The 25428-nt window shown below is 35.1% G+C and overlaps 1 protein-coding gene across 2 annotated transcripts in view; it reads right to left on the bottom strand.

Moving 5' to 3' along the window:
* The window catches only part of ldah (lipid droplet associated hydrolase), a 41361-nt gene extending 25646 nt beyond the window's left edge, over positions 1–15715 (bottom strand). Inside the window, exons 1-3 of one of the 2 annotated variants that reach the window (XM_058750165.1) lie at positions 15642–15715; positions 14487–14681; positions 4707–4841 (exon numbers count right to left, since the gene is read on the bottom strand). In XM_058750165.1, the coding sequence (XP_058606148.1) occupies positions 4707–4841; positions 14487–14646 (295 nt within the window). In that variant the 5' untranslated portion in view covers positions 14647–14681; positions 15642–15715. Of the gene's footprint in view, positions 1–4706; positions 4842–14486; positions 14682–15571 lie in introns of both variants that reach the window. The other variant, XM_058750163.1, reaches the window with a different exon arrangement.
* Positions 15716–25428: the final 9713 nt, after the last annotated feature.

Raw genomic sequence — 25428 nt, 5'->3', positions numbered from 1 at the left:
ACTGAATATTAATGTCAAGAGGAACCACAACAGAGTGGTGTTACTGATTAAAAATGGGTTGATACAGCGGGCTTGTCCTTTTGCTTTTGTAAGTATGCTCAGAGAATATATTTAAAAAAAGAGAACTGCAAGTATTTCAAACACAGTAGAATGCTGTGAAAGAAATACATGAAAATGTATTCACACTCAGGCCATCCAAGATGTAGATGAGACTGTTTCTTCATCGGAACAGATTTGGAGACATGCTGCATTTGCTCTCGATCACCAATTAATCCTCTGCAGTGAATGGGTGCCATTAGAATGAGTCAGTGGATTTAATTTTTTTAAAGACATATTTTTGGTGTTTTTGCCTTTATTATGACAGAACAGTATGTAGACAGGAAGCAAAGCAGGAGAGAGAGAAAGGGGGACGGGATTGTATAAACTCCACGAATCGGGATTCGAACTCGGGACACACGAAGCGCAACGATGCTATATGTCATCACACTGACAATGTGGTGGATTTGGATGTGAGAAGACAACAGGGGATGGTTTCAGTGGAGGAAACATTATTATGGATTATGGACTGGTATTTGGCCAGAAGCGACAGTTTAAATTTAAAATGTTTTACTGATGGACTTGTTTTTTGCAAGCACAGCTTTCTGCTTCACAAGACATTCATTGGTGGACTGGAGTCATATGGATTACTTATGGATTATTGTGATGTTTTTAATCAGTTGTTTGGACTCTCTTGTCTGATGGTCTGAGGGTGAGTAAACTTTCAGCAAATTTTCATTTTAGGTGAACTATTCCTTTAAGAATGCATCTCCATCAGCCTCTACTGCCAAATACAACCTGATTACAACTAATGTAAAGGCCATCTTTAGCCTTCAAAATGAACAGTTACAACCAACCAACAATTATTACAAAGAGGTATTAGACAAGTTTTGTTTTAAATGCTATATTTAAAAGGGCCAATAGGCTTCTCACCAATGCCCATGCGTCCAATCAGCAAGACAAACATGAAACCCAACCTGAATACAACTGGTCACAAAAGGTCACATCAACCAAACGGCTCCGAACAATCTATTTCTCTTTTACTACACCCAAGGCAATCTTACAAGAATGAGGGAAATTCCTTTTTTTTTATGCCTGTTTTAATGGCCTGGGCATAAATGGAGGGTAATTTAGCCATATCAGAGAAGGGAAAGTAGATTTTGAGTAGTAGCTCTCTTAACACGCTCTGATAAAATGAATGAGATGTGTAGGTCTGGAGGACGGCTTGACCCAGGGCAGGGTTATTGACATTGGCAAAGTCCAAAATGTTCCCCATGTTTGCATTAACAGATATTTTTACTGTAATCAAAAGGCATCAATCACGAATCGCCAACCACAGGAACAGTTCCTCCACAGAGATTTGGCATGTTTACCCCACTACCATTTCCCCCTGCTTTTGTTTATGTTTCCAAGACACAGGGATATAATATCACTTAATATATGCCGTTAAATACGACCAGCCCTATATTGCCAATGGGACTGAAATGTTTGGCGTTGAGAGTTTAAGATCTCATCAATGAACTCAATGAAGTCTCTCTGTGGCTGTGCTGGACGGGATGAAATGAGGTTTCTGTGGGTTCCGAATGGCTGTGCCTGCTGCTGACCGCTGGCTGACCAAGAGCTCTTTGAACAGCAGTAAATCAATGGGCAGCATTCACATGGAAAGCCACCAGTGACTTCTGGACAAGGAAGTTGAATTTGAAAACCTGAAGCTGTTTGAAGGGTCATCATAAGAAGAAACCACAAACTAGATCTGATGCCCAAGTCAGTGACGCCATCGTCTTACGGAAACCAAATGGAAGACCACCAATTCCACAAGGCTTTTTTTTAACCTAATAATAGTGAATAATAAAAATACCAATGCATTTAAATAGTTTAAATAGTGAATTTCAAAGTAATTAAATGTAAATTTAATTTTAAAATAATTTTAAATTAAAATTTTTAAACCAGTGTTATTTTAGTATTACTTATATACTATCACAGTTTTTTATGAATGTTTTTATTTTAATGTTATTTTTAAGTCATTTTTATTAGTTTTAAATCACTATTTATATATATATATATATATATATATATATATATATATATATATATATATATATATATATATAATTGTAATTATTTATTTATTTACATTTAGTAATTTTAGCTCTTCGTCACATTTCAGTTAGTTGCCATTGTAACATTTAATTTTTTGATCGGTTTTAGTTATTTTATCTGATATCTATATTCTATTTTATTTTTATTTCAAATTAACAAAATTTTTTAACAGTTTTAGTTAACAATAAGTTAATAACCCTAATTATTTACATATTAATTAGATAATTTCTGTCCCACTAGTTTCCACAAACAAAACAGCAAAAATAATAGTTTCTTGGACACACCCCCTGTTTGCTATTGGGCAAACAAACAGATAGTCCCGCCCTCAAGTTGTGCCATTTGCTAAGCCAACATTGCTCTTTCAGCCTGCAAAAGCTAAAAGAAAGCATCTAAATAATTAGTGAAAGAAACTATCCAAACAATGAACAATCACTTAAATAGTTCATTTAATCTAACATTAAAAAAAAAATCTGCATATGCCTGCATGATAAAAAAAACAAAAGCTTTCAAGGATCTCTTTAGCAGTTTTCAGTTGATTACAGTCTGATATACTAAATCCTCAGCAATGAGAAGCAACACAAGCAGCTATTTCCTTGGACAGGGGCATCTGTGAACCAAATGGCAGAACATGATGAGGGATGGATCATTGAGATGAACAAGACAATGTGCCGTGGAAAGAAAAGCCCAGCGTATTTGATACCGCCCTGCTTAAGACAGCCATTGATGGTAATCAAGAATGTCACTCAAATAGCGAGATTGGGGAAATGAAATATAACTTTTAATTGCGTCCCCTCTTTCATCTGCGCTGGTTTGGCAAATGCCTGCCGCTTGTTGTCATCTCTTGGCACATTTGAATCCGCTGCTGAGTTTTGACTTTTAATCATCCAGCTCGTGATTGCACAACATGATATGAACAGCAATGGATGTCATCGTCTGTTGTGTGAGCCAGAGATCAGCTGTCTGTCACTAAATACTTTAAGACTGTGATTCTGGTAAAAAGTATTCCATGTGTTTACAATAAAAAAGCAATTGTTTGATACTTCAGTTTGTAAAAATAATATATACTGAACATTGCTGAAAATTTCAGATGCTCTTTAGGAAGTTTTGTTCTGCCAGATCTACTGATTTGATTATTGACATTTCTGCTAATCTGGTGGCAAATCCACCACAATATGAGAAGTGCAAGCTTGTCTGTCCGGAAAGTAGAGCTGATGTGACCAGCGTTCGCCTAGACTGTCCAATCCATCAAGCGAGCCAGTAGAAATGCTGTTTTTGGTGATCCCAGCCATCTGCATGTGGTTTGTCTTATTACAGGTGAGGGCTTGGTAATGTCTTTCCCACGTAGCGAGCTCAATAAAAACGTCCATGCTGCTTTATGGATGAACATGCTGGACTTTCATATACTGGTTCAGGCAGAGGAGGGAGACACAGCTTGGCTCGCTCGTCAGTGCTGAATGCATTCCACCTTACGGTGCGCTCTGTGAAAGGATTCCAGGAGGAGCATCCCGCAACCTGTCAGACACTACAAACCAGCATATCAGTCAGGACAGAGCGGCTGTGTCTGAAATTGTCAGTCGGGGACTTCACGGGCAGTGTTTGTGTATGAATGTAAAATATGTCCTAAATAAATAGGTTTCAGAGAGTCTTTCAAGTTTTTCACCATAATGTGTTTAATAATTTACTCAAGTGAGCATTAGTGATAACTAAGCCTGGGTAAATATAAATCAGAACACATAATTAAATTAAATTATATACATCATATATTGATACAAGAACCTGAACCATGCAATATTGTGAGAAAAAGAAGTGATAAGCAAAAGCAATATTTAAAAAATAATAATAATTAAATCAATTAATATTTTATATGAATACAATTATTATTAATAATATCATTTATTAATTATAGTCTAATAATAATAATATTCTTAATTTTCAACAATTATATAATAATAATAATAATAATAATAATAATATCTTGATTGCTAAATAAATTATATCTAAAAATTACAAAATTATAAACAATTATTCCCCTAAATAACCAAAGTCACTTAATTATCTGCTGCCATCTACTGTCTCATTTATAACACTGGTAATGACATCATGCTGAGTCAGAGGACAGCAAACAGTGATTTCTGCAGATCTCTCTATAATCGTTATCTCTATGACATTTATGTAAACACAAAAAGCTTTAAGAAGTGCTTAAATGTTAGCTCATGAGAAGAAAAACTATTTTGACCATCTGCAGACAGCACAGCTGAAAAGGCTGACACTCTGAATTAACTTTTAAAACGACAAGCTACTTTGAAGTCCATGAACAACTCAGAATTGAGACAGATCATATGTCAACATATGTCTTACATGATTGTCCTTCTTTGTTCTCAATATGGGCCACTTCTGATCCCTTCAGGTGATCACTTCACCTTCAGAAGGACTGTACCGTAACTGCATGTTGGATTTGATACACCTGTTAGTAATGGCGTCGCTGAAATAGCTAAATCTGGATAATTAGAAAGCAGGTGTCCACATGTACTTTTGGCTGTGTAGTGTATGTAAAGAGGAAAATATCCCACCTTCAATCATATCATAGGTTTCTGGAGGCATACAGTGTCCGGCATGGCTCACGGCCCACACTGGATATCTCCGGATGAACGTCTGATACAGCGTCCACATGTATGTCTTGTAGAAGCCCACCACACCTGGGTTACCTGTGGAAAGGTGAAAACTTAATTTAGCTAAATTTTCACTTCAATATAAAGATTGTTGTGAGACATGGTGTTCATTGTTTATACAAGAGCAGACGTCTGTTCCAGGTCTGCTGACGTAGCTCTGTTAACTGTGAGTGAGGGGAGATAAGGAGATAAACGGCATCTCTGATACCCAGCTGCCTTCAGTGCAGAACAATGGGCACTCTGTGTGGTCACAGGGAATTCACTCTCTCGCTCCAAAGAGTATCGATGGGCCACAGCCTCACAGGCCGATTCATTTACCATAATTGTTGTGTGTGTTTCTCTGAGGTGAGATTACACGTAAATGCATCACAGCAGTGTTTGAATAATAATGTTTGAATCGGCTAAGTGTTAAAGAATCACCCATCATAGGACATATTTAAACTCATTTTGGGACTATTGTGAGTTAGTCCAAGGCACTACAATCCAGGCTAAACAGTAAACCAAATTTTTTCTTTTCCAATTCATATTAACATGCAAAACACAATATACTCTGATATTACAAAGTAAGTAACGTAAAACTCTAAAATGGTCCCATATACAATACAATGCAAATTAATACTAGTACTACATAACTAACTAACTAGATAAATAAATAACTAGATCAGTGTGACATATGATAAAACTTCATTTTTGAATGGAACAGTTTATTAAACCTTTAAACAAAATATGTTAAAAAAAAAATATTACATGTTTTTGTTTTGCATCTTATTTGATAAATCAAGTTTTTATGGCCTATATAAAGAGAATATAGAGCTCAGGTTTATTCAGGGGACTAAACTGAGCAAAAATATGAAACAAGGTATACAGTTGTATACCATGAAATTCTGCTTGTAATGAGAAATCAAAGAGATTTTGGTTGTACTTTATTTTACAGTACGTGTACTTACATGTCCTTACAGTGTACTTCCAGTGTACCTACCTAAGAAAGTTCTGGTAATATAAGGTAACTACATGGGGTAGGGTTAGGTTTAGGGGGTAGGTTCAGGGTTAGTACCTAGTTATTACCTAGCTATTGTAATTACTATAATAAGTACATAGTATGTTCATGAGGAACAGGACTGTAAAATAAAGTGCTACCGAGATTTTTGTAACTGTATAGCACACTACAAATATCAAAGCACTGTAGTTTCAAAAGTGGGGGGTAAAACATAATGCAAAGAATACAGTGATGACTAGAGATGTACAAATAAACATTCTTCAAAAGCTTGTTTTATAAAAAATAATGTAGAAATAATCAAGTTGCCTCAGTCCGGTAAGTGTTCATCTTGAAATGTTAAAAAAGAACAATATAAAGGTTATTAGTATGTTTACTTTAGCTTTTACAGCAAAAAGACATGTGTACCATGACCTGAAGGGGGGGTTGTTTTTGGACGTTTTCACACTAGACTGCCCTTTATTTGCTAAAAAATATAATTGAGTGCAACAGGTTTTTCAGCTATTTTGATCATGTCAATATTTTAGAGGCCTAGAAATTCATGCATCAAATACAGTATGACACAAAAGGCATTATAGGGTTAAAGCAAGACTAGTTAAGCACAGTTTTCCACTGTCCGTCCCAGTCTTCACAGCAGGGGCAGTGTTCGCAGAGATATGCTGCACTGATATGAGCGGCGAGGGCCAACAGCAGCCCTTCCGAGCCCTTTTCGAACTGATTAAATCCATTTGTATGTTTTTATTCATGCTGAGGGTTCCCAAATCTTTTTCAGATGGACCTTGACATGCTCAAAGTACGAACTGCTTCAAGCCAGTGTTATTAGAAATGGCAGGTTTTTCCCAACCAGTCACCACAATAAAGTCACAGGCTCTCTCGCTCTAAAGGCAGATGGAATCAAAGAATGCACTGTCACACATGGGCCCACGGATAGATTTCATCTATAGGGGCAGGGGAGGTGGAAGAGGAGACAAGTGCTCTACAGATTTAAACACTGCTCCACCCTTGATCTAGCCGATAATTACACCCGCTTTCCAATTTTTCTGTCCACACCGTAGGTGAAAATGCTGCACAAAACTGAAAGCAATAAAACCACAGACAATCAGATGAATTTTCACTATGTTGCCGGTCCAATGAGATTTTACTGTGGGCATGATTACTCTGCTCAGAGAAACCAAGCAACCAACAAAATGCCTTGTTTCTTGACATGATGCAGATGTGAAGCTGAAATTCATGGGAAAATCTTGTCATCATTTACTTGATGCCTCTTGGCCTCATGTCGTTCCAGACCCGTATGACTTTCTTTCTTCCATACAATAAAAGTGGATGGAGACCAGGAGCTGTGAAGCGCCACAAGGGATGCATTGTAAGAACAGTCCATTATAACTTGTTCATTCTGAAACAGCTAATACAGCTTGTGTGAGGCAGAGACCGAAATTTAAATTTAAATTTAAACAAATTAACGTCTGTCACCAGTTACTCTCATTAGGGATGCACTAATATTAAAATTCAGGCTGATACTGATGCATTTATGTTATGACAGATTACCGATAAATTATTATATATAACAGATAAACAATGCAGATAACTGATAAATTATATATACACACATGTATTAGTAAACAAAATGTAAAAACAGGAAAATAAGCTGAACAATGAAATATCCAGTTTCAACTGATACCAATAAATTAAAAATAGCAATATTTAAATTAAAAATCTAATAGCAGCTCATAACCAATATTGTACAAACATATTATGCATCCCTACCAAATAAGGTACCATGAGGATTGAACCAATATTTTGGTTATTCACTGAAAATCTTCCTTGACTGCCATGATCACCATTCACTTTCATTATGTGGAGCTTGGAAGCGTCATTATAAATAACTCCCATTTTTGTTTCACAGAAGAAAGTCATACATGGTGAGTAAATGACAGAATATTCAATTTTGGGTGACCTTAAACTTATACTTTGTTGTGTTGCACCATGTTTGAATAGTCTCACTTATGACTCTTTTTTTAAGGTCCAATTCTCGCTATTAACAAACCATTAACTATGATTTTTCCTGAATAATCTCCTAATTTGCTGCTTATTAATAGTTAGTAATGTAGTTGTTAAGTTTAGGTTTTGGATAGGATTTGGGATGTAGAATATGGTCATGCAGAATATGTGCTTTATAAGTACTAATAAACAGCCAATGTGTTAATAATAGGCATGCTAATAAGCAACTAGTTAATAGTGACACTGGTCCCTATACTAAAGTGTTACCTTTGGTTTTTGTGCGTGTATTAGTACACCAGGGAAATAAAAGATCTCCTCCCCCTTGGTAATTGTGTCTGTTTTGTTCCCGTGTTAAGACTATAACAGCCTCTCTATATGGACATCACAGAGCTTACAGTGAGACCGCACTAGTGTTTGCCTCTGTGTGGGGAGAAAGAATGCAAAGGAGGCATTCCTACCAGAAAAAGAAGACAGAAGCATGAGCTATCCTCTCCTCTCCCACACGTTATCATTTCCCTCTCTCCCTGAGTTCATAAATTCAGGGCTGCTCACCGGGACATTAAACAGATACCCTGCCTGCCGTCTCTGACCCCAAGGCTGCCTGGACTACCACACCACTGACGTAGCCCTGCAGGTGCAGGACGCACTCTCACTTTGTCTCTCCCTCTGTCACACACACACCCCATTCTGCTTGCTTACCAACCACACCGATTCACAAATACACACAAGGGAAGTCACTAAATGAACGCATAAACACCAGAAGTGATGTAGGACCCTTGTGGATATCAAAAAATAAAATGCTGAGTTGAAAATATTGAGGAACTTGGCACTCGAATAAAGAGTCTCCTTCCGGTTTAGTTTGTGAATGTTGCATTAAACCAGTGTTAATTTAGTATCATTGAGATACTATTATAGTTTTGAATTATGTTTTATATATATTCTGTTTTCATTTTAATTTTAGTTAAAGTTTTAGTAGTTTTATTTTTTGCTTTTGGCTTTTTTATTAGCTGTTTTAATGTTTTTTTTATTTTATTAATTTTTTTATTTTAGAACATCAAGTTTAAATAAAAATGAGAAATATTGCTTTTGGCAACAAGCTAAAATAAAATGTTGTTTTTTTCATTTTATTTCAGTTGAAGTTTATTTTATTTCAAGGAAAAAAAGTTTTTTTTACTGGTTTTAGTTAACTATAATAACCCTGCATTAAACAGAACATTTTAGCGTTTAATCTTTCATAGAAAATGTCTGTCAAAAGATACCACCATTTAATAGCATTAAAGCAGACAAAAACAGGAATGGAGTTAAACAGGTTAAGGAGACCTGCCGTAAGGAAGGCATTAGCAAGTGCTGGAATTCGTTTCTTGCAGACAGTGTGTGAAGTTGTCTTTAACTTATTAGCTCCAACATGCCATAAAGCTGATCCAGTCTGCAGAAAGAGAGGAACAAGTGAAAATGCTTATTGACTCTGGCAAACATGCAGACACAAGGGTGACTATAGCCAGATCTCCTGACAGATTGCCCTCTGAGGGTTGTTTCAATCTATTCAAGAGGTATTGTAATCCAGGATAAAAGGCAATAGGGGAGTTATCAAACGTCAGGAGGTGGAAAAGTTTGGATGGATGAGGAACAATTTACGAATCAATAGAGAATACCACAATAGGTATTTTTAATATAACAGTCAGTTTAAACTCAACTGGCCCAATAAATGTGCCTTACCGTATTGTCTGAGGTTACTTTTCAAACAAATAAGGAAAACAGCACAAAAACTCAAAGTTAATACAAGCATGTTCCATAAAATATTTCAATATGTCAAACTCACTAATAAATAGCATTTACACACATTTGTGCATTTGTGATTGTGAGGCTATTTAGAACACCATCAGACACTAGACTTAAGAAAGAAACCACCTTACATGTGAAAAGTCAGAGAAGCTTCTATTATAAATGGGCAATAAACACTATCATTCAAACTTTTGTGGTCAGTCATTTTTTTTTTTAAGGAAAAAACACTTTTATTCAGCAAGCACACATTAAACTGATCAAAAGTGACATTAAACTCATATATAAAAATCTATTTAAAAAAAACTGTTCTTTTGAAATTTCTATCAATTAAAGAGTCCTGAAAAAATGATAAATTTTTTCACCAAAATATTAAGCAGCACTCTTTTTAACATTGTAAATAATAAGAAATGTTTCTTGAGGACCAAATCAACAATTTATTACATTCTAAAATCTCTTAAAATAATAAAGAGTTAAGGACTTGCTATGCAAGACTAGAGGGGAGGGTAAAAGGTCATTGCTGGACTGGCAATCAAATACAACCTCCGGGTAACATTCCTAAAAGCATTATGCCAAAAATCCCAGAAATGCATGAAAAAGCAAAAATAATAACCTCCTTGGCAAGCCCATCATAACTCCTGATCCACCTGCTCATGAAATGCTAGCAAGAGAATCATAATTGCAGAATGTTCATATAATTTCATATAGTTGCAAGGTGGTCAGCAGAGTTGGCTGGAGTGGAGTTCTTCCATGCATGAGCCATGAACACTGACATAAATATTAGTTTCCATATCCAAAAAGAGAGGGAAACCCCTTGGAAACTTTTGGTGATAAAAAAGGCCATGTTATTAGGAACATAGGTTAGAGTAAAGTTCACACTGATTAACTCTGTGAACACAGTGTGCCTCATCCTCAAGTGGAAACCAACATACTGTCTAAAGTTGGCAAAGGAAAGAGGAATCTTTGTAAGATTATTATGAATTATCAAACAATGTGATACTGTGGGCTATTGGATGCAGCTGGTGGGACAAGCAGAGTGCTTTGCACAGCAGGTTCCTATAAATCAAAACCATCTGGATAGCTATCCCTGACCCAGTGCTTTAAATAGGACTCATCATAAGCATTTTTTCTTCTTTTAAAATGATAATAGGCTGAACAATTTTCTTTTACAATTTAATATATAAAATATCCTTCCTTATATTTATAAATCATTATACATTCTTCAAGGTCAGACAAGATCACCTTTAAGTCTGTTGTACTTTAGCTAAAAACATGACAATTTGTTATCGACAGTGGGACATTTAGATAAAAACATATCTAAAATACATTTGATACAGATCGAATATGAACAACGTGTAGATAACAGTTTAAAGATCCCTCAGAAATTGGTTTAAAAGCTCTCTAAAAGAAAGATTTCAAATAGACAGTTCCTATAAAACAACAAAAATAATTGTTAAACTGACTGCTAAAATAATTAATGCTAACTGGCTAATTATGTACCATTACATTTCCACTGTAAAGCTAGGAAATAGGAATAAAAATAGGAAACGACACGAAACACTTCATGCTCGGCAGGGGACATACAAAATCAGCAATAGCACAGCAAACCTGCTGCCATCCAGTGGTTTAGTCAGTTAACACGGTTAGCATGCTATATAAACTGAGGTGATTTAGCATTTATGCATCGCACACACAAATCTCAGTATGCATGATTGCTTTGTTACACCATGCAATAAAAAGGTTCAATTTGGTATCATTTATACTAAGCTGGTGTAATAAAACTATATAATGTAAAAAAAAAAAAAAATTTGCCAATGGGCCATTGCAAATAAAATATTATTTGTGTTTGTATCCTTCTACTTTCTTCAGTCACTGTGCTCGTTTCAATAATACAGCACCATTCCTCATTCTTACAGAGTGAACCCATTAAAACTGTAGCACCTGTGCCTGCCCTGGCGGATATAAGAGCCAAGGCTGCCTCTGGCCAGACTGCAGAGATTATTGCCGTTATCTCTGGAGAAAAGGGCACAGGTTCTACAATAACAGTGTCGGCGTATGGGCTCTCCATTTCCCATAAAGAGTCTATTGAGCACAATGCTCAGTGACATTCAGAGCCTGGAGAAAAGCGGCCCTCTTTAAGGTCATCAGTTTGACCGTGCTCTCTCTGCAGGACATCTGCAGTTGGGGTTTCTCTTTTTTTCCAATAGCTTATGTCAGGAATTTAAAAAGTGCTATGTACGCTGTCATTTAAATAAGACTGGTCAGTACTTTTTTTTGGTTAAAAGAGATAAATTAGTACTTTTATTCAGCAAGGACATTCAATTGATCAAAACTGACAGTAAATATATTTATAAAGACGTTCATCAAATGTTACAACAGATTTATATTAAAATAAATGCTGTTCTTTTGGACTATTTTTCAAAGAATCCTGAACAAAAATATTAAGTAGCACATCTGTTTTCAACATTGATAATAATAAGAAATGTCTCGTAAGCAGCAAATCAGCATATTAGAATGATTTCTGAAGGATCATGTGACAATGAAGCCTGGAGTAACGGCTGCTGAAAATTCAGCTTTACATCACAGGAATAAATTACATGTTTAATGGTTTTCAAAAAGAAAACGGTTATTTTAAATTGTAATAAAAGCATAAGAGACTTCTTTCAAAAACATTTAAAAAATTAAAAAAATGTACCAACCCCAAACTTTTGAATGATAGTATAAATTGTTCAAGAATGAGAATAAAGAGACTTTGCCATCTTTCTATTTTTGGAGATGGATAAACAAAGAGGAACTGGGAGATGAGATTTCGTAAGTATAAAATTTAGTGACATCGTAAGATGCTTCACTGACAGCTAAACTGCTTTAAGAGGACAACTATAAAAAACGTGCTATCCAGTAATTCATTGAATCATAAACACATGCCGACTGCCTGGGCATGGTGGCTTTCAGCAAAACTAAGCTGTCTTTGTTATGAACACTCATAAACAGCTATATCTGTGGAAAATATGTTCTGTAACTGTAAAAATCACAAGAGATGATAAGAGATGTGAAGTTTCGTGCCACAGACATTTTTTGAGCGTCTCTTGTTCAGTTCAACTGGAATTGAGCCCAATTCTGTCATTTTCTCACCCTCATGTCATTCCAAACATGTATGACTTGCTTTCTTTCGTGGAACATAACATAAGAATATATTTTGAACAATTTTACTGGTCGCTCTTTCCATGTCATTACAATGAATGGGACTGGACCGTTCAATCTTCAAAAAAAAGCATCATTAAATCAGCATATAACGTGCATTTTACTCCAACAGATTCGTATCTGAGGCAGAGTTTTTCAATGAATTGGACAATTTGGCTCACAAAACGGGCCTGATTTGTTCATGAACATAGTTTTTCTTACTAGGTGAAATAATCTGAAACAATATTTTTAGTGCTTAACATCTGCTCCTGAGCTACACAGCTTTTCCATGAAGTCAATGTGTTAGAAGCTGCTGTCAGGGGAAGAGTGGTGGCCCGTAGAGCCATTTTCCACAGGGGTTTTCCTCTTGACCCAGGGCCAAGTGTAAAAAAGGTAGACTCCCGACTGCGCTGAACTTTTCCTCATATCCCCTGCATCTGTTGCACTGTGTTATGTCCCATGCTTCAGATAGCTGTGACGCACTCACCCACCTGTGTACCAATCATTGCTACACAAATTTGGCTAGTTTCATTAGTTATGTTTATTTATGCCTTGGAAACCAAAACCTAACACAGCTCAGTCTACGATATGCATTTCGCCTCAAGACAGGTTTATTTGGTGCTTTTGGTCTTAATTATGGTAGTGAAGTCATAGGCTTTGAAGCTGAGCAAAATGTTAAAAGATTTAAAGTTCACGCAAACAATGCCTGACATTCAAAATGTAACTTTCAAAAATAATATATATATAGAAACTGCAAAATAAAAAATAAAACAGACATTGTACATAGCAATACTCAAGTTGGATATTTTGGGCTGTCTCAAATGTATATAATAAAATATAACATAACATAACATAACATAACATAACATAACATAACATAACATATGGCATTGTGCAATATATATTAAAAACTTTGAGGGCCGAATATGTATTTTTACATGAATTTTTGGCATTGTTGAATCATTGAGATGAAGTCCTGGACTAGCATGTACTAATTAAGAGGAGCTAAAAGGAATAAAATATAATATAAAAATATAAGATATCATACAAAACACTATTTTAAAATATAAAATATATTATAATTAGGGCTGACTATTTAACAGGTTAATTGGGCGAGATTAATTATGGGAAAAAAGGGCTAAAATTAAGGCATTTAATGCATCTGCCCCAACCTAGACCTGTTGCTCTTGAAAACTGCACAGTGAGCCTTTATATGACCCTAAAATTCAAGATATGAGGGCAAAAAATGTCCCTGTGGGGTTTTGTCTTAAATCATGTGATACCGTTTAGCAATATCACACGAGCAAGAATGCTGTTTTTCCCTATTGCAAATATTATATTCATTTTATTCAACAATTCAAAAAAAAAAAGAAAGAAGTTAATATCATGTTACATTTTGGACACAATATTGTCAGTATTGCCTGTTTTGTTCAATTTCACCAATGAAAATAGTTCCAAACAAAGCCACAGCAGAACTGTTTTGCCTGTCTGAACTACACACAGCACTGTTTGTTACTGAATGAATCCACATTTTTGAACTAATCAAATGAGCCAGTTGATACAGAAATATTACTTATTTTAGAATACATTCTATACAAATGGTATATTAAAATACAGTATAAAGGAATGTCTGAACTGTTCTTTTTTCCTAATTTACATTAACTAAATATATAATACAATATTGTATATTTAGTATATTCTTGACAGGTGGATAACTTGACCCATCCTACCTGGAATGACAAGGATGAGCATTTTGGGAGGATTGGGGCTTTTGATGGCAGCGTGCAGGTCTGTTGGTCCATATTTAAGCAGCTCTGTTATTGCTCCTCTGCAGTACACATACTCTACAGAGGCGTCCTCTGCCGGCCCCCCCGATCCTGGACTGCACATCACATCAACCGGATCAGCTCTACACAGTTCTGGGCCTAAATAAAGAAACCAGACAAAAGCGACTGATTATATTATATAAAACCTACCACAATACAACTAACCAATAAGAGATAAATGCCAAAAGGGAAGGTATTAAGGTAATATATCATATGAAAAAAATTTATTAAAGCAATTTTCTTAATCAGAAAAAACAAGATAAATGTAATAACTAAGACAGCAACTACAAGTTTCTGATTAAATGCACAGCAAAACACAGCTAAAAAAAAAAAAGGTTGAATCAGCCTTTATTGATTATGGTCACAAGCTGCAGAACTCTGTCCCAGAATCCCTGCAATCATCGCTCAAAAAGGCAGCAGAACTGCTGTGTGATGAAAGTCGACCTCTGACACCAAATGCCAAAATGACAGCTTGCAACACACTGAACATTGGAGTTTAGAGTCTGTTATCTTCTTAAGTCCTTTGTTCAGATCATTCAGTTCAGGCTCAACATGCATACAGAAACAACAGAACAGAATAGAATAGAACAGAATAGAACAGAATAGAACAGAATAGCAGAAGTATGAGCAAGTACGGACAACACACTGAACACTGGAGTTCAGTTTGAATACATTGTTTTGCATACAAAACAGTAGAATAGAATAGAATAGAATAGAATAGAATAGAATAGAATAGAATAGAATAGAATAGAATAGAGCAAAGTGCAGGTAATTTACATTCAAGCATCACTGACAACGTTTTATTATCTAGAATCAAAGCTTGTCACTGGATAATTTCTTATTGACATTTCTAAATTGTGAAGGTCTTCAATATAATCACTAGTAAATCCGTATAACGCCCATTCATTAAATCTACCTACGACTTTAAACACAAAGTTCAAAGCTTTAACACGGCTGTGACATTTGAATGACTTCATTGCATTTCTTACCGACAGACGATATTCTTTTGAGTGCTTGTGAGCGGAGAAAGTTTGTAAGAAGAGATGGAATGACATTTACCGGTAATCTTCCCAAGGCAGGTATCATTAAACCCAAGAGCGAAACGCTTCCTACTATTTCTTCTCCTTAAGGTTTCAAACTCTGAGAACCAACGGAAGCTTATATCGCCACCTATTGTACTGTATGTACTCATTCGTCTACACTCATTTAAGGAATCAAAAATTGAGGGGTTTTCTTCATTAATTTTTTTCAAATTTATTTATTTATCAGTTTCACTTGACTTTTTATCCCTCTTTTTATTCCTCCACTTTTGATTGATTTAACACTTAAACATTAAAAATCATGTCTTGTCTCAAAAACAGCCTAAATTAAATGTTATTATTTTAATTACATCTTAGATTACATGTTTGTCATTGTATGCAATTAGCTTACTATACCTCACAATTAATTCACATGACAGTGTAGCCTCCTTGTGACAGTTAGTATTCAGCATTTGTTGCCTACCGTTTTCAATAAATAAATAAATATATGCTCCTATGTTTGTGTTCAGTTATTTCACTTTATGGCAATGAAAGGAACCTATTCACTGCCATTAAAGTGAAATTATTGAACCTGCACATAGAAGCCTGAAATATAAATATATATATATATATATATATATATATGTGTGTGTGTGTGTGTGTGTGTGTGTGTGTGTGACCCTGGACCACAAAACCAGTCATAAGTGTCAATTTTTCGAAATTAAGGTTTCTACATCATCTGAAAGCTGAATAAATAAGCTTTCCATTTATGTTTGGTAGGATATGACAATATTTGGCTGAGATACAACTATTTGAAAATCTGGAATCTGAGGGTGCAAAAAAATCTAAATACTGAGAAAATCGCCTTTAAACTTGTCCAAATGAAGTTCTTAGCTATGCATATTACTGATCAAAAATTAAGTTTTGATATATTTACAGTAGGAAATTCACTAAATATCTTCACGGAACATGATCTTTACTTAATATCCTAATGAATTTTGGCATAAAAGAAAAATTGATCATTTTGACCCATACAATGTATTCTTTGGCTATTGCTACAAATATACCCCAGCGACTTAAGACTGGTTTTGTGGTCCAGGGTCACATATATATATATATATATATATATATATACACTGTATATATACACACACACACATATGATGTTTTGAACCATTATCTCTCCCATTTATTGAATAAAATGTAGCCCCGTTTAACCTTAATTTTGCCCATGTGTGATATTGCATTGATTGTTGATAACAGGTTTTGCTATCAGATCAACATAACACATTCCAATAGTTTGCATCATCTGCACAACTATGCTGGAAAGTCCCCTTTGCCTGCATTAGGTCATCTGTGTATGTGTGAGAAAGAAATAGCACAAAATGTAGTTGTCCTTGGATTTTTCGCCTGGGGGACTAAAGAAAACAAAAGATAAGGCACAAAAAAGATGATGGCATATGCTAGTTTGATAGGAGACAGACGTATTTAGGGCTGGACGGCTGGGAATGTTGTCCCAGGCCTTATAAGAAAGCGGGCCTGCTAAATACATCTTTACACTGCACTTTATTTGCGAATTCAAGCAACAGCCCCGACCACATTATGCCACTGTCATTACATTATATGACAAACACTCATTTTGACCTCCCAAAACTGGTCAGCTTCAACAGATGTCCTGGATCACCACCCCGATGTGAGGACGAGGACTCAAACCTGCAGGTCATAACGGCCACACATACAGCAGCGCTCTACAAATACATTTACCTTTAGATATCAAATGGAATCTTTATCTAGTCGCATGCTGTGAGCTTTCAGAAAGACGAATGCATAGTAACAGACTAACTGCCTTCTGTTGCATGCGTATCCAATAAGTCTCAACTGCAACTGTTTTAAATATCAGTCTTAACCATCATGAGTTCCACAGTGATATCTGGACATAATCCATTCTCGTACAGAAATATGTTGAATCTGATTTTCTGCCGCTGCTGTAACAGCCAGTAAAATGTCAGCACTAAATCCAAGCAAAGCACAAAAGGCTCCAACACTGGCTTAGGCAGTAATCTCAGTATTCTTTCAACACACTATCACAAAATCATGAGTCAATCACTGAAAGAAATGAACTGATTAAAATTGGTAAAAATAAAGTATTAGAAGCCAAACGGGGAAAAGAGTTCCACACACTTTTTATTAGATCAAGATTAGTTTCAGGAAAGAGCATGCAATATGACATTATACCATTGCACTGTAACTGTGTTTTCTCATGTCGGACAGATACTGTGACAAAGGCTTAGATGCAGATTTCTCATACAGAATCAGGTGTCCTGTGAGTTCTCACCTGAAAGTAAACCCATATGTAATCAACAGCCAGATCGATGTTTTATGTATTAGGTCCAATACCGCAAGTGCACATGTAAGCAGACTGAGACAGCGCTACCTAGCAACATAATTTAAAAGGTATTCAGAGAATATCTGGAAAGTGTAAGTCTTACTCACTTTAATAAACTGTTACTTTGACAAAAAGATACATTTTGTGATGACTAAAATGGGTTTTGGCATATTAATGTCTAAAATAATGTTTATTCATGATAATGTTCACAGAAAAAATATTAAAAAGTAATAAAGAGAAGACAAAGTGCTGCCAATTTAGCTTTTTTGGCCTACTTGATGTGATGCAGGCCAGTGAGACAGCTGCAAATAATGTGAATTTATAAATAATGAATTTAAATGCTTGTTCAAAGTTATTCAATTGGCTAACAAGAAGTAAGCCAAACTGTGTCAAAGTGGTTCTCAAAAGCACACACTAATGTATCTTGCATTCTTGCAAAAATAAGTACATAATTTCATAAATTATCATTTCAATAGATATGAAAAGAAAATATGGAAATAATCTTTTATTGTGCACTTTTAGCCATGGAAAGCAGTGTTTCTCAAGTTTAATATATAAAAGGTTAGCATCGTTTGAATTCTGGGTTATGAGAGTCTTTTTACCATTCTCTACCCTGCTCCCCACATTTTTTAAATGCAAAAACGTGCTCTGTGTTAATGGTCGGTGTGATGTAAAATGCAACGGCAAGTTTAGCAACAAGCCACCGATTTTTCAGAAACTGAACAGCACTTGCGTCTTTAAATATTGATACGCTTTATATAGTCATAGAAACTTCCATGCGCTGTATTTTAAATCTTGTTGCAGTTTGAGTGATGATCACTTTATTCTTATGATCTGGAAAGTGTGAAAAGCTTTTTAGGGTGTGTTTTAAACAGGAGGAAATAAGCTTGACTTTAATATTTTCTGGTGTAAAGATTGTCAGATCATCCACAGTATTTGGTCTCAAACATATGCTTATGGCATTGCTCTAAAGAGAATTGCTCATATACATACTATTTATGCCTGCAGAGAGTATGCCAAGAATTCCATGCTTCTGACCTGACATTCTCACATCTCAATCTAATCAATAATAATGATATTTTACTGGAAACACATGTAACGTTTAACCACACACACAGTCAAACACATTTTCACCAAGCTGCTTGAGGACAAAAGGGAATACTTAGTGCACCTGTGAAAACACAGTATCAAAATATTGGTAGAGAGATCTGTTGTTTAAATATGAAAAAAAGAGAGATTATAATGTATTAAGTATTTCCTGAATATATCTTGATGCATGACAATGTGAATATCAGTCATTCATTAATAAATATATCCATAACACAGCTGTTTTTCTTGGTATGTTCCCTCTTTTTTTCCTTTTTAACTAAGAGAATTAATCAAAAGTTTCACAAGACTTGAGGATTGAGGACACAAGACTGGAGTTCAGATGTGATTACAAGAAATCGGCTATATGTGGTTTTGATATTCATATGAATTCATAAACAGAAAGCATAAAACATTAACTTTACAGAGAAACAGAGAAATGTCAGAAATGAATGCAGTTTCTTGATATATATATGAAGTATATGTGATGTTTGTCTAAAGATAAACTGTGAAGAAATAACTTAGTTTTTTAGGCTAAGGCCAAGCAATCAAACTGATTTGTAATGCAAAAAGTATGAGCATGAAAGGCTGTTCATATTTAATTTGAAGGTAATTAACTGATTTTAGGATAGAAAGGTGAGTGTAATGACAGATGAAGGAAGAAAGTGAAAAAATATATAGAAACAGATGTACATTATTTAGTTGAAGTGTTTCATAGACATGGTGTTATATTATCTCAGTCTGCTTCCCTTTTTAGTCCATGGCTACTAATTAGTGATTATTGAATGCAATAGTTGCAATACAATTCCAGTGGTGAAAAATCAATACTGCTATCAAAAAAGCTGGTGGTTCAGTCCAAAGATGTTTTAACATAGAAAATGGGGAGTTACTAAACTCACGACCATTATAAAGCTTGTATCATCATTGGAAGAAAATTAATTAATTAATTAAGGGAGACCTATTATGCCCCTTTTTACAATTTGTAATATAAGTCTCAGGTGTCTGTGAAGTTTCAGATCAAAATACCCCACAGATCATTTATTATATCATTTTAAAAATGCCTATTTTGAGTGGAAGCAGAAACAGGATGTTTTTGTTCATGTTTCTTTAAATGCAAATGAGCTACTGCTCCCTGACCCTTTTCCAGAATATGGCTGTGCCATTAAAGCTCTTATCTCAGATACTCTGCTAAAACACATCTGTTTGGTTTTGATTATCATGTCTAACACGCAGAAATCATGCATTTTAAAACATATTAGTTTAAACTTCTGATATACGATTTTCTGAGCACACACATCCAAAGCACGCACACAGAAAGCGGCTGTCACACAGCATGTGAGTACTAAACTAAGTTCTCTTTCATGTCTTATTGCGGTTAAACTCTCAAATACACACAAGTTTATGTTAAAAACACGAGTTGCAAAAAAAGGCTGTTATGTCTGTGAAGGTAAACAGCTGGGAAAGAAATTGCATGTTTATATTAGATCTGTGTGGCAGCAGCATAATACAGTAAATAAATCAATAAATCCACTGCTCTCTTGTCTCCTCTGAGGCTGGGACTCTAAACAGTGTGCTGCTCGTAAGTGCAGCCAAAGACAGAATAGTTAGCATGCTTTTCTTGAACTTTCGCCATGGCGTCAGAACTGGTACACCGTTGTCACTTGTGAAAACACAATGGTTGCGACGTGATGGAAACTTGCAGATTAAGGGGCAGTAATATTATAATAAGATCCCTTTTTACGTCACGGGGGAACAAAATCTGAGCGGCTTGTTTTTTTCACAAGCTTACAGAGAAAGGCTTACCAAAAGAAAATTAACTGGGTTGTTCTTTTTAACATTTTATGGTTTGGTAGATGCACCGGGGACGCAATTATAGCATTTAAACATGGAAAAAGTCAGATTTTCGTGATATTTCACCTTTAAATGTCTTCTTGTATTCAGGGTTACCAAGGAATTCATTTAGAGATTTATGCCTCAGGCATTTTCACTGCTCTGTGACAATTTCTACTGTTAAAATAGGAAGAAACTGTTCCCTCATTTGATCAAACATTTGAAAACAAATTTTAAAAGAACAATAATGTAACAATAGCCAAATAAATGCAGCTTTATTTTGCATGGAGCACCTCATGCAGTTGACTATTTTGCATCACATGACCACCCTTACCAAAAAAGTAGTATATTTCAAGCTTATTTTATTAAGTATACTTATGTAAAGTTCAAGTATATTTTTAAGTATACCTTATGTAGTAAGTATACAAACATCAGTGTACTAGTAGTATACTTGTAAGTGTACTATTTCAATACACCTTGGGACTAAATTGGCCCACTTTCTAGTATATAAAAGTATACTTTTAAGTATACTTTAAATATAACAGTAGTAAACTTTGAGTACACAACTAGTTTACATCTATGTTTTTAGTTTGTACTGAAACTATACTAAAAGTGAACTCATAGGTATACTGATAGTTTACTAATTAAATACTTGTAGTAGCATTTTTAGTACACTTTGAAGTATAGTCTCAGTAAACTACTAGTTTAGTAGTTTTATACTGCAAGTATACTCGAAAGTTTTCTTTAAGTAAACTATACATCATACTTTAAGTATACTACTATGTCCCAATTTAGGTATATTTGTATATGTTTTTTTTTTTTTTTACATGAATATGTGAACATACAAAACATCAAAAGAAAGAACAGGGTATCTGCTTGTAAACATAAACATTTTATTCTAGCTTCATGCATTCTTTTTTTTTAAAACACTTGAATGTGGGTAAGTTTCATAAATAAAAAATAAAGAAATAAACAACATTTTGAACAAAAAGCTGACAGAAGACTATGAATTGGTTTCAGAATGATAATCAAAATGTAGATGGAGCCTTGACAGTCATTATTACCTCTTCATTGGTCAACATTTTATTCCATAACGTTACACAGTTTTGATGCTGTTTTGATGATCGTGTTAGCTTACACGTGGAAGCATCTGTTGTTTTGGTTTCTTCTTCACTTGTGTTTTTGGAAATTCTGTACAGAAGATGTGTACTAGCGCCCCCTACCATATAACATTGAAAACACAGATTCTAGAAGCACAAGTACTGTATAGCTCAAATATATTTTATTTAGACTTTTTCTAAGTATAAGTCAAGTATACTTAAACGTCATTTTAAATGTATTTCTGAGAAATAGATAAAGCCCATTTCTGAGAAGTACATAAAAAGTAGACTAAAAGTATACTTTCCTGTTTTATAGTTTAAAAGAAGCATACTAATAGCACACTTGAATAAACTTCTTTTTCGTAAGGACAGCCATGTACAAGCCATTTCATCTCAGTAACCTCCATGCTATTAAAGAACTTTGCCTGTGAAATCAATTAATCATGGCTCCCTGCAAATAAAACATTTTTTAACGCCATTGGTAGCTGAAAATATTTGTGATGCTGCATCCACACCTCTAGTTGTCAGACGATTATTATCCATTGCAACATACACAAAAATACTGCACTTAAATTCTATTTGCATGTTATCAGTTTTTTTAAACGCTAACCACTTTGACTGAAAGGCATTGCTTCATTTCAAAACAGCTTCCACACACAAGTGCCTGGAAATGTTTCAAAATTCGAAGTGCCACACAGAAAGGATTCACTCTGCTGCCATATCTGTAATATGTTGCTCAGTCAGTGGCCAGCTGTTGTTTTATGCTCCAGCTTGGTTGTAAATCATCACAAGATTTAGAGAGACACTTTGAAACCTGCTGCAGTGATTTACATGTATGACAGACCCAACAGGTTGAGCTACATTATCTGAGCTCTCAAGGGGGGTACTGCTGTCCATTAGAGGCACTGCGCAACCCACACACACATAATCTGTAGCCAAAATGGTTAGAAACAGATGCATCCAAAATCTTCAAGTGCCCTGTGTGGTTAAAAGTCCGTATTAGTGTCTTGCTCCTGTGGGGCCTTTAGGACTTAAGAGTATGTGTATGTGTGTGTGCGTGTGTGTGTATTAGTGAAAAGGATGTGATTTACACATGCAGGGGTCAGAAGGAAGAGGGGGCGCCTGGTGTTTGGTAAAGCACCTGGCCCGTCATATCTGATCACATCAGTTTCTTCTTTCTCCCCTTGCTACTCAGAGACATTTATCAAACAAGTTCTTCATCACTACAACCTCTAAATCCTGCCTCAATACATCTGAAGAAAAAACTTTCCCCATTCAACCATCTGTGCCTCTATTCAGAGAATAATACAGAATTTATTGCTTTATTGTTAAGGAACTAGTGCGCTAAAATGGTGACTTAATGCGTTTATATTAGCTCATTTTAGTTTATTTAGAATTTCTCTATACAACTTTGTTCAAGACATAAGAGAATTTAATTAAAAATATATATTCAAATATTAATAAATACAATTATTAAATATTATTTATATTAAAATTATTAAAATTATGCACTGGTATTTATTATTTAACTATATGTAATATTTATGCTTTTATATGCATGCAAATACTCACAAATCAGCAATTTACAATAAATTATAGGCCTATATATATTCGCAGAAGAATTACAACTGAATATGAAATAACTTTAACTTGAAAATCATGCTAAACAACATTAAATCACAATATTAGTTGCCATCTGGTTCACTGCCCATATATAATATACCACACTCTCTGTACTGGTGTGTGTCTATGATGGGCTGCAATTATGTCATGTTACTAGTGGCAAATTCATCTGCCAGATTTCATTACATTTGACATTTCAAATAGAAACCATTGGCAGTGCTGCTCTTTTGTCTGGCATGGCTTGTCCAGCATCAGGTCTCTGTTATGGGGTGATGGGGAAACTGGTTTAGGGTCACCCTCAGCTGCCATTAATTAAACACAGAGAGCAAAAATGAATGACAGACTGTCACCACTGCCAGCATGTGCCTTCCAACCTGTGTTATGTAATTTAAGAAATGCCCATTGCAATATTCTCTGTCCACAGCTAAAACGTTGAGGGCACATGGGTGTTTCCTTTATGTCTCAAGGGTTAATTCGAATTAAAACTAACCAAACTTACTAAGAAATTTTTTTTAGAAAAAAAAAATATATATATCATAGTCCATTAAAGTGGTTTCGAAAACATTATTTTTAATGCATTCATAATTTTTTTATGTCCTATTATGCATTTTAGATTTTAATGTCTTAACCTTGTCTCAGACCCAGACTATCAACTTTGAACTAGTAAAATCCATATTAAAAACATTAATTGTTTAATTTTTAAAACAAGGAGATAAATAATAATAATTCATTCAGACATTTGTACCATCATTTAGACCACAACAAAACAAACAGCTTTGTCACTAATAAAGTTTTGTAAAGTGTGTAATTTCCATACAAGCTAAAAAATTTTTTTTAAATCTACAACAAAAATAAATAAATCACTTTTAGTGTTTAATTTCTAAATGCCTCGGTGTCCATAGAAAACCTATGTGTTTTTCAGCTCTGTCCAGCTTCTCAAACTCTAAATTTGAGTGTGTGTATTATACAGCATATATTTTCATCAGTTGACTGAGCACCATACAGAGGAAATGTAAAACAGGCTACTTATTTTAGCTTCCAAACTTCTTGAAAATGTCAGTAGATGGTCGGGAGCCACACGAAATCATCATTTTAACGTGTGGAAGGTAATATATCATTTCAAGCCTTCATACTGTCATAACTGCGATGTATTCAGTAGAATGCATTTGAAGAAATGTTTACAAATCAATGCAATGTAATGTAGACATTTACACAAACTGACAGAAAATACTGCAATATTGTTATAGTGCAATATGTTTGACATTAAAAACTAAATATGGTGGTAAAATTATCTCCTTCATTTAAAATAATAATAAAGAATAGACCAATTCATTGCGACGAATGAAGTTCTGTGGAAGTTTGAAGAAAGTCCTTATTAAGTTAAGTTAAATCGTGATATATTGTCAAGTATGGTGACCCATACTCGAAATGGTGCTCTGCATTTAACCCATCCAAGTGCACACACACAGCAGTGAGTAGTGAACAAGTGCACACACACCCGGAGCAGTGGGCAGCCTTGCTCCAGCGCCCAGGGAGCAATTAGGGGTTCGGTGCCTTGCTCAAGGGCACCTTAGTCATGGTATCGAAGGTGGAGAGAGTGCTGTTCATTCACAATCCCCACCTTCAATTCCTGCCGGTGCAAGAATCAAACCAGCAACCTTCAGGTTACAAGCCCAACTCCCTAACCATTAGGCCACGACTACCCCAAGTAAACACCAGTAAGAATTTATTTGCTTCTGCACAGTTTGAGTGTATGAGAGCATGTAATAAATAGATGAGTAATGGTACAAATAGGAAATCTG

Source organism: Onychostoma macrolepis, chromosome 17 (assembly GCF_012432095.1).
Source record: "Onychostoma macrolepis isolate SWU-2019 chromosome 17, ASM1243209v1, whole genome shotgun sequence".
Lineage (NCBI taxonomy): Eukaryota > Metazoa > Chordata > Actinopteri > Cypriniformes > Cyprinidae > Onychostoma > Onychostoma macrolepis.
This window is presented reverse-complemented; position numbering and strand designations above follow the sequence as displayed.